The sequence below is a fragment of the Trichomycterus rosablanca genome, chromosome 19, assembly GCF_030014385.1.
Source record: "Trichomycterus rosablanca isolate fTriRos1 chromosome 19, fTriRos1.hap1, whole genome shotgun sequence".
Classification (NCBI taxonomy): Eukaryota; Metazoa; Chordata; class Actinopteri; order Siluriformes; family Trichomycteridae; genus Trichomycterus; species Trichomycterus rosablanca.
In genome coordinates, this window is record NC_086006.1 from 20,298,484 (window position 1) to 20,309,776 (window position 11,293).

Consider the following 11,293-nt stretch of genomic DNA (forward strand, 5'->3'; position numbering starts at 1 on the left):
TTGTTGCCTGTTGGACAGCCTTTGACTAGAGTCTAGAGTTTGGTTAAAAGAGTCTTGATGACTAATCAAAATGTGTTGTACAGAACACCCTAAATCTAAAACTTAACAGTTTGTCTGGTCAAAATTCTTTGAACAACATTTTTAACAGCATGGATTCCAGATGCTGCACAATCGATTTAGTGCAAACTGAATAAAAGCAGTGTCAGAAGAGTGTCAGTTGTGTTCTTTTTAAAGAAGAATCGAGAAATCTGGAAGAATCTGGAAAAAAAAAAAATCACTACATGGCCAAAGGTATGTGAACAGCGCTGCTAAATATTGATATTGTTTCAGCCACACCTATTGCTACCAGGTATATAACAATAAGTATATTAAATAAATAATATATTTTTGACTTTGTGACAAAATTAGTTTTTCCATGTATGTGCCCTTGTGCACAACACGCTCTATTTATTTATTTATTACACTTTTAACGTCATGTTTTACACACTTTGGTTACATTAATGACAAATGGTAGTTAATCGTTACACAAGATTCATCAATTCACAAGTTTAAAGTCAAACACAGTCAGGGACAATTTCGTATCTCCAATTCACCTCACTTGCATGACCCGGACCATCCCACCTGGGGATCGAACCCAAGACCTTCTTGCTGTGAGGCAACAGTGCTACCCACTGAGCCACCGTACCACCCACACAAGCTCTACTAATTTCCAGCTCTACATAAAATTGCTGCAGAGAGTACATCACAGCTGCGGACATGTTAAGCAGCTCTTAAATTGAGTCCAACATTAAGACCAGCTATTTAGTTAGAATACTATCAAGCAAGAAAATCAGTAGATTATAAGATAAATTTAAACAATTCACTTTAATGTTTGTTCCCAAGAATCAGCTTTCCAAGAAGCAGCAGTTATATCTGGAGGTCTGGTTATCTGGTGTTGGGTTGTAAGGCTATGGGCATTTATACAGAGAAAATTAAGAGAGAAAAATTAGGGACTGGATACAAAACAAAGAAAAAAGAAAAAGTAAACATGAAAAAACAGCTTAAAACACTGAGGTAAAAGCATGTCAAGTTTTTTTTAGAAAGCTCTTTATTTTAGATAGGGTTCTAATCTGTAAAGTGTGTAATTAAACTTCCAATTTGTTCAACTCTCTTTCCATTAATGCGTCTCATGGAAGTGATTAAACTCTCCCCAACTCCATTTTCTTAATCCTAAAGTACATACTGCCACATATTCACTAAAGAAAAAAAAGTCACAAGTCCTCGAGTCCATGCATTTCCCTTTGAGGAAACTTAATAGTGCCATCGTAAAACTGGAGGGCATCATTATTTTAGTCTCTGCACAATCACAGCATTTAGCAGATTGGCTTCCTTCAGTGTCAGGCTTTCGTCGGTCAATTCCTTGTTGGGGAAAGTCGTCATGAGAACAAACTCTGCTGCAGCCAAGCCAGGCCGTGCACTCACCACAAACCGGCGCACATCAGACACCCTGGGTGCACAGAGACAAAAGAAATCTATTTAGTTTTGCATAATCACAGTGATAATATATAAATTATGCTAGTCCACTAGCTCTGGGATGCAGAGCTCAAGTTCCCAGAGGTGCAAGCAGCCAGTTGGTTGTCTACATTCAGACATGATTTTCTGTATATTTACAGATATTTGAAAGCAGATACAGGCAGTAGTGTGCTAGAATGATTTACTGCTGCCCCACCTAAGCGCCGAAGCTGTAGGAATTATGTCATTAAAACAGGCAGCAAAGATTCAGTCATTTTGGTCTGTATTTAGTTAAAACAAATATTATGTTTTGAATAATAGATACTCTGAGTCCCCACTATACTATCACAGCAAAAAAAACTTTACCACCACACAAGGTAAGTGAAATTTGTTTTTAACGTTTTGGTAACATGTAACACAATGTTTTAATACTGAATAAATGCCACTAAGCCTTGGTGTAATTTGAACCAAATATTAGGGGTTCGTACCTGTGGGTGTGGTTAAACTTTTGCACCAGTCGACCTCCATCAGCCAGTCTGATCTGAATGTTGGTGACGGGCTGAGAGTCATCCACACTAATGGAGGCACTGGCCTCAGCTTCATTTCCAGCCTGATCTTGCTGACCCATCCTTGGGGATACCAAATCTGGAGTGGCACTAAGAGTAAGGAAATAAATACATAAATAAAAAGTTAGGAGAGAGAGAAAATAAACCTAGCTTTATATGATAACACACACCTAGACTAAACAGTATCTAAGAAGCACACTATAAATAGCAAAGTTACACACTGTGTACCACACATGATGTGGCATGGATTGCAGCTAGGAAGTTACCTGTGACATTTATGAGAATTACATGTCAATTAAGAGTAAAGTAAAAACATAAAGGATGTTAAAAGATACAACAGTGCAACAAAAAAGGCAAGTCAATTTCTGAAACATCTGCATTGAAAACTTGGTTTGTTTTGTGTTATGAAATAAAACCTTTCCAGTATTGTGGCGAGTACAGAAAAACGTGGGCGTGGCTGTGTTTTATTTTGGCGTGGTGCAGAATTTCTTTGAGAGAATGCTGTCTGGCCATTCAAAGCACTACCCTTACATAGCACCACTGTAGTTAAAGTTCCACATAACACAATTGACTCCTATGCATCAAGTGTGCAACAAAGCCTAAATACAAACCATGTCTGTTTACATACAAACCAATGCTTATTTTAAGGTAGAACTCCCAACTCCAAAAATGGTAACTACTCCTAATGCAGTGCAGTTTGTAGGCAATTTTAGGCCAAACAGGAGGCATTTTATTCACACAGAGCCACTTTGGCTGCAGTTTCTTTTACTGACCAAGCACAAGCTACATTTAGTTTCACTTGTTTTGTCAAGTGTGCGAGATCTTGACATGACTAATTAGTTGCTGCAGATCTTGTGGGTGTAGCGCCTGCCTTGTACTTTGTGGATCCGACTGAACACTCCTGAGATTTGAGTTCTGTGATTCTGGCTTAGCCACTAGGTTTAAAAGTGCATTATATTTGCACAAAAACTAACATAGATAATATTGCTACAAATATATAATAAAGAGGTTAGTGGGTCTGATTATTTTAATGTTTATAGGTTGGTGTATATTATGATTCCTTTTTATTTTACTTCATCAAATATTTAACAATCAAACTGGTTTTTATATACGAAATATACCAAACTAAACCTGTAAACACTGTAAGGAAACAGCTATTAATGCATTTAGATATAATTATTTTAAGGTTGCCCTATAACCTTGTGGAATGTGCACAGAAACGCTTTATCACCTGCCAAGTTTCTGTCCCTCTCCACCAAAAGCCTTGAAAGCCAGCTTTGGTCTGCTAAAGCCTTCATCCCTATGGTCTTCCATATCCAGATTCACTTGTCCTCCACGGAAACGCTGCCTCAGCTCCAGAGGAATCTCCCTAAATGATAAAGACAAAAGTTTACATATGAGAACTATTTATAAAGGTGGACCTGTACTTGCAAGAAAATACACACACATACACAAACATTAGCACCACCTTCCAAAAATGTGCATAGCAATGCCTATTTCATACCAATTGTGCACGTCACGGTCAGGGATATTTTAACTGTTGAGCTGATGAGATGCACTTCTACCACATGAGCTGAACACAGCAGACAGGATCAGGCATCAATTTTTTAGCAACTTTGATAAGGACCAAATTGTTATAGCCTGACGACTGGGTTGAATATCTCCAAGACAGCAAGGGTTGAAGGCAACTGTGGTGAGTACCCACCGACATAACTCCAAGAAAGATCTAGCCACAACACACCAGAAGTGGCTGGGTAGCCAAAAACTCATAGATGTGACTCAAGTTGCACATTAATTTAATGATCAGCATGAGGTGAACGTGTCACAACAAAGTACACAAAGCAAACTTTTATGGCCACTGAGGCATCAGAACTGGACAAACATAGCAATGGTCAGCTGGTCAGACAAGTCCTGTTCTCTCCAAAATTATGTGCACAGCCAGGCATCGTTTACTAGGCACTGTAATTGTACACTTCTGTAAAGAGGCCTAGTCACTTCGCTCCTCCTCTCTAAGCAGCTATAACAGCATCTGCGTATATCTTAATGAGCACGGACTCAATTCATTTTACTTCATCTAAAATGAATTTAGGATGAAGAGGACAGACACAAGTCACATGAGGATTTCATTGCTAGGGCTCTAAGGTCAAATCATGATGTGTTTGTCAATCATTGATTTGTATATTAAACTTACCCTCTGCGGATAGACTCTAGGAATAAGGAATTTCCAGGATCACTGTAGTTTCTTAGCTCTCCGTCATCAAGGCTGAATCCAGTTTTCCACAACTTTAGCACCACATGTACCTGAATCACAAAAACAGTTAATAAGTGGCCATCTAAACCTATATAGAAGCTCTACTGTAGCTCAGCAGCTCATCAACTCACATCTTGCATACTGCCAGAGGCTCTCCTCTCTCCAGCCACATAAGCGGACTCCTCCTCAGGTGCCACACCCAGACGATACCCTCCTCCTACAAATGGCTGCAAAAAATCTCCGGTCAGTTCGTACATTCGGCTTTACTAATAAAACCAAGCATACATCCATGCAGTATCCGTGGACAAACTTTTACATGTTATAATTTGCCGAGTATGGTTGCCCTTATAGAATGCAACCTGTATGTATGTACCATGTGTGCCTCCTGAGAGCTGAGTTTAAAGTTACAAACACATTTCATGTGTCCCAAATTGCACACTATTGTTTAAAATACTATTTCTAAATAAGTCTAAAACATTCACTTTCAGAACTTGACTGGTTTACTCTCTGACGTTTGGATGGGTTTCCAAAAAACTGTGGATATGACCATGCTTGTGCTGCTCAAACCCAAAAACATTCCCCAGACGCCAAATTTCATCTAGAGAACAGCAGCTTTTCTTTGAGGAATAACCTTGATAATAACATGTTGAAAATCAGCATACTGGACAGGTACTTGTTGGCACATGTCTTGTATAAACAGTTCATGCCCAATTACAGTTGGTGAGTAATACCTTAGCCTTGCTAGACTCCCCAGGTCCCTTTCCTGCTTTGTCTACAGGAACAGCACCGTGCTCCTTAGCACCCTTAAACAAGTCCTCAACCACCTCATTTGGGCTTTTCTTCTTGGGAGGGCCGACAATCTGCTGCCCACTGCGTTCAGATCCACCAGCAAAAAACCTGTGAGAATATAAAACTGACAATAAGCTAATAACGCTGACATGACGCTAATACTAATGCACACTTGCACTGAATGACTACATTGTAAAGAAATTTAATGACTGAACAAACTGCACTGACAACAATTAATAGAGATGTACCGATCGGGGTTTTTGGCACCGATTCCGATCTCCGATCTCCTTTCAGGGATATCGGCCGATAGCCGATTCCGATGGGGGGTGGCAAATTTAGCAGTAAATAAAGTACATCAAACAATTTTTTTTTTTACCCACAGGAGACAAATTTCATTAGTCTAACTGACCACACACACACACGCAGGTTTAATGTTATCCAGTTCAGTCTGAAAAAACCTTAAAAAGAGCCTCACAGTGAAGATACACCAGAGCAGTGTGTGTGTGTGTGTGTGTGTGTGTGTGTGTGTGTGTTTGTGCCTTTAAGAGAAATGATCTGTTCACAGTATCGCTTAAAGTGATTCACGAGTCGATTCATTTTCAGTGAAGCGTAAGCTTCTCTTCTCAGTTATCTCTCCGTGTTTACTGTTATTAATTAATGTGGTGGTTTTAAATAAACACCAACTAATACAGAACATGTTGTGCGACTCTCTTACATTAAAAAGCTTCATTAAACTGCTATTACCACAGATCTGTAACCGAGTCAGACTCGTTCCGTCTAAGGAGCTAAAAGTTTTCTGATGGTCCTAAAAGTTCAGCAGATGATCCTGAACTAACGAATTTGGTAATGAATAAACTTTTGCCTCCGATTGGCTCTGTAACGTCTTCTGTTCTCATCTACATCACAAGTAAGAACCGCTTACGATTTACCAAAGTGAACCAGGAGTTTATATAACGTGCTGATAGAATCGACTCAGATGTGACCGGGTTGAATTATCTTTTTAAAGTAAATATTACAATCAGCAAAATTACATCGTATGTATGATGCACAACGTTAATGATGTTATTTTAGGTCATGAAGAGCTTTCACGATGGTTTCTGTACGATGGTTGATGAATGGTGATGTGATGGTTGGTGCTTTGTAGCTCAAAGTCTGGATCAATCCACTGAGCTGTTAACTTAACGTAGTCTTTATATATCACATGATCGGATCGGCTACTTTTAGAAAATATAGGCCAATCGCCGATAGCATATTTTGATTAAAAATCGGCCGATACCGATTCATAGCCGATCGATCGTCCCATCTCTAACAATTAATATACATGTACGTACCTCTGACCTTCCTCATCACTCTCCTCTTCATCTCCATGCACCAGATCGCTAAAAGAAGTCACTCTGTGTTCACTAGATAAGCAAAAACAAACATAAATAAGCATTTCTAAGTACTAATAGAGTTAAGGTTATTGTCTTGAAATAAACAAGGACAAAATAATTAGGCAATACGGATGGATATACTGCAAATTTGACAATCTTGGAAAAACTACAACTTTTATTATAGTATTTATTATTAATAATAATATTGTTATTTTCAACCAAAATCCTGTCACAGTACAGTGTCTTTCCCACCTTTTGCTAAATACATTTGCACTGATGCTGCCTTATTTACTCTAATATCCACACAGTTTCTAGTCAACGTATTTTGGGGAGGCACCTAAGCATTCCCTCGATCAGCAGCTTGACTATGCCTGTGTCTGTTACAAGCACTACATTATTCATTGCTTATTCATTCAAGTCACTAAGGCTCAGATGGTTTGCAGAATGTCTACGATTATCAGCAATCACAATCATGTACTGGGCATCAAGTTTTCCTCAGAAATAGCCAACTGTGGGGGCCCAACCAGACCAAGACCCACACCCAAATGATTGGATTCCTGAAATGTATTTACCTTGGTCCTGTCGAACGGGTGGTCGGGCCACTTTCCTGTTGAGGAAGGGTAATAATATCATCATCTGCTCCATCCTCAAAAAAACTGGCAAGGGCAAGCTGGGAAAACAAAGAACAGACATGAAGATGAACTGACTTACCGGGAAATACTGAATTTGTTTGGATGATGATTTTAAAAATCATCTAAAACTCTAAGTCTAATTCTATTCCTTTAACATATTATATAAGCAGAACCAGTGTAATTCAGACATTTCAAAACATTGTTTGTGGTTATACAATGACTGTTGTACAGAGGAAAACAACAGCAACAGAAACCACTGCTTTGCATTGCTCCTAGGCTACAACACAACAGCCGGCTACAGATCTGGTCCACATACCAGACTTGGTAAAGTTTTCAAAGTTTGTCCTGTTGTAGTTTGGCAATATTTGTCCCGTGGTATAACCCAGTCTCATTTCACATTTAGTTTTTCGACTGTCACATTAGCTTCCATACTTTGCTGATATGAAGTGGGATGCATTGTCCATGTAGATATGCAATGTCATCTGTGCAACTGCTTGTCACACAACCCCAAAACCGAATCAATCCACTCCATGCTTAACAACTCGCAAGTTTTCTTTTAATCAAATCTTGCTCCATTTTCAGCAAACATACCTTTGTTGACTAAGGACTACCAATTCATTTTTATCGTCATCAGTGCACAGCACTTGTTACCAAAATGCCTACTGTTTAACTGCATGGTTTATGTACAGGGGTTGGACAAAATAACTGAAACACCTGTCATTTTAGTGTGGGAGGTTTCATGGCTAAATTGGACCAGTCTGGTGGCCAATCTTCATTAATTGCACATTGCACCAGTAAGAGCAGAGTGTGAAGGTTCAATTAGCAGGGTAAGAGCACAGTTTTGCTCAAAATATTGCAATGCACACAACATTATGGGTGACATACCAGAGTTCAAAAAAGGACAAATTGTTGGTGCACGTCTTGCTGGCGCATCTGTGACCAAGACAGCAAGTCTTTGTGATGTATCAAGAGCCACGGTATCCAGGGTAATGTCAGCATACCACCAAGAAGGACAAACCACATCCAACAGGATTAACTGTGGACGCAAGAGGAAGCTGTCTGAAAGGGATGTTCGGGTGCTAACCCGGATTGTATCCAAAAAACATAAAACCACGGCTGCCCAAATCACGGCAGAATTAAATGTGCACCTCAACTCTCCTGTTTCCACCAGAACTGTCCGTCGGGAGCTCCACAGGGTCAATATACACGGCCGGGCTGCTATAGCCAAACCTTTGGTCACTCGTGCCAATGCCAAACGTCGGTTTCAATGGTGCAAGGAGCGCAAATCTTGGGCTGTGGACAATGTGAAACATGTATTGTTCTCTGATGAGTCCACCTTTACTGTTTTCCCCACATCCGGGAGAGTTACGGTGTGGAGAAGCCCCAAAGAAGCGTACCACCCAGACTGTTGCATGCCCAGAGTGAAGCATGGGGGTGGATCAGTGATGGTTTGGGCTGCCATATCATGGCATTCCCTTGGCCCAATACTTGTGCTAGATGGGCTCATCACTGCCAGGGACTACCGAACCATTCTGGAGGACCATGTGCATCCAATGGCGGTGCCGTGTATCAGGATGACAATGCACCAATACACACAGCAAGACTGGTGAAAGATTGGTTTGATGAACATGAAAGTGAAGTTGAACATCTCCCATGGCCTGCACAGTCACCAGATCTAAATATTATTGAGCCACTTTGGGGTGTTTTGGAGAAGCGAGTCAGGAAACGTTTTCCTCCACCAGCATCACGTAGTGACCTGGCCACTATCCTGCAAGAAGAATGGCTTAAAATCCCTCTGACCACTGTGCAGGACTTGTATATGTCATTTCCAAGATGAATTGACGCTGTATTGGTCGCAAAAGGAGGCCCTACACCATACTAATAAATTATTGTGGTCTAAAACCAGGTGTTTCAGTTATTTTGTCCAACCCCTGTACTTCTGTAATGAGATTCTAATTTTAGATGACTTGTTAATGCAGGTCGTGTTTGTGCAAACAACACTGCACAGTTTAAAAGGTAGACAAAGAGCCGTGTGACAGGTAAAGCTTCCTGCACATCCTTTGTTGTCATATGGGGCCTTGCCTTTCTAGCATTATTTTTAAGGATTGACTGTAAACTAAACAAGCTTTGACAATTATATTAAATAAATAAGCTTTTTTTTTTTTCATTTTAGGCATGAATTAGCTTTAGTTTCAGATTCCTTATATCTGATGATTCCTAATGATAACCCTTGACCTGCCTAATGAGTTCATTAACTTCTAAGCTTTTACAATATAAAAAACTGCCTAGATGTCTGCAAATGCCATAATTTTTAACACAACTAATATAAGGTTACCGAAACCCAACATTAAAAGAAATGTTTACTTATTCTCACTTAAAGAAAAAATCATGAAAATGTTTGATTAGGCCAGAGGTGTCCAAATCGTTGTATACACCTGTAGCTGTAAAATGAAATCATTGCTTGTTATGAGCTAGTAGAACAGAAATAGAAAGTAAAAGGACCCACATGTTTGCACTAACTTTGTTATTCTAGAATATCATACAAACTGAAGTCGAATTTCTACAAAACAGTTTCTTCTAAACCCGATGAAAGAACATCCAGAGGCTGAAACTGGCCCTTCACATCAGCTAGCACAGTGTACAGTACAGTGAGTCTATAATGTAGCTAACGCAGCTAATAAAATCACGAAACACATACAGAACAGACACGTTATGGACAGATTATTCCCGATGTCCTACTGTGTCCCTACAGGATTAGGATCAATAAAACAAAGCGCTGAATCCTAAATCGCTTTCACTACAGAGTGACTTGCACAATTTCTCAACCGGCTAGTTAGCTTATTATGCTAATCAGCTAACAGTGACAGCCAAAACTCCTACAGCCAGGCATACTTTATCTCAACCCGGTAAATGTCATCCTTACCTGCAAATCCCAGCCGGCCGACTCGAGGAAAAAGCGGGCTCTTTCCTCTTCAACACCGGTCACTGTAACAAACTCCCTCACCGAATCATCCCGCTCCGCCATTTCGCTGTGTCAAACTGCGGGCCGGTGCTCGATGGGAAACAATAAACGGAACTCTTCAGTTCTCATGTAGCAAACACGAACGTTCCGGAGATAGTCACTGATAAATCACCAAAGGGGCTACACATTTACACGTCTTCCTGATATGCCTACTTAATTAATATTTTATATCTAATAAAAATATTATATATTCGGTATTATGGTTATTATTATTATTATTACTATTATCATTATTATTATTATTATCATTATTATTATATTACTACTAATAATAATAATGTGTTTATCATTTTTATTGCTTTGTATAAATAAATTATTAAATGCAAACAAATACAGAAATACAGAATAACTGTTATTTCACGTCTTTTTACTGTATATGACCGTGCACGAGTGTCAATTATAGTTTAAGTGCAATACTGTTTTTTTCCACCAGATGTCAGTGTAAGATCGAAACAACGCAAAGAACGGTTTGAGGAAACAGCTGATCAGATGTAAAAAAAAAAAAAAAAAAGATATTTGTATTGTGTATACTATTGTATTGCATATATAAGATGTACTTTTTGGTGTACTACATTTACCTGTAATAGTGGTTTCATTAAAAATAACTCTCTCTGTCCTGGAAACTTGGAAACGGATATTTACATTTACATTTACAGCATTTAGCAGACGCTTTTATCCAAAGCGACTTACACAATGAGCAATTGAGGGTTAAGGGCCTTGCTCAGGGACCCAACAGTGGCAACCTTAACCACTGAGCTATCACTGGCCCACATAAGTATTTACATACTTATCTATAAATGTTAGTTCCAAATATATACATACAGCCACTTATTATTATAGTTATACGTCTTAATTCTTCAAAACTAAAAAAGTACCCAAAAGTACCTGGGTGTTCACCTCAACAACAAACTGGACTGGTCAGTTAACACTACTGCACTTTATAAAAAAGGTCAGAGCAGACTCTACCTACTGAGGAGACTGCGGTCATTTGGAGTGCGGGGGAAGGGGGGGGGGCACTCCTGAGGATGTTCTTTGACACAGTGGTGGCATCAGCCTAGAGACTTGACAAACTCATTAAGAGGGCCGGCTCTGTCCTGGGGAGCCCCTTAGACCCAGTGCAGGTGGTGGGAGACAGGAGGATGCTAGCCAAGCTGGCATCTATGCTGGAG

The 11,293-nt window shown here is 39.6% G+C and overlaps 1 protein-coding gene across 1 annotated transcript; it reads right to left on the reverse strand.

The window, feature by feature from the left end:
• Positions 1-404: 404 nt before the first annotated feature.
• nsfl1c (NSFL1 (p97) cofactor (p47)) lies at positions 405-10,162 on the reverse strand. The gene is made up of 9 exons (XM_063015671.1): positions 10,026-10,162; positions 7,043-7,140; positions 6,429-6,500; positions 5,040-5,205; positions 4,440-4,535; positions 4,249-4,358; positions 3,289-3,426; positions 1,980-2,147; positions 405-1,486 (listed from the first exon to the last, which is right to left on the reverse strand). The coding sequence occupies exons 1-9, from the start codon at positions 10,125-10,127 to the stop codon at positions 1,324-1,326; spliced, it is 1,113 nt and encodes a 370-aa protein (XP_062871741.1). The 5' UTR covers positions 10,128-10,162; the 3' UTR covers positions 405-1,323.
• Between the last annotated feature and the right edge of the window lie 1,131 nt (positions 10,163-11,293).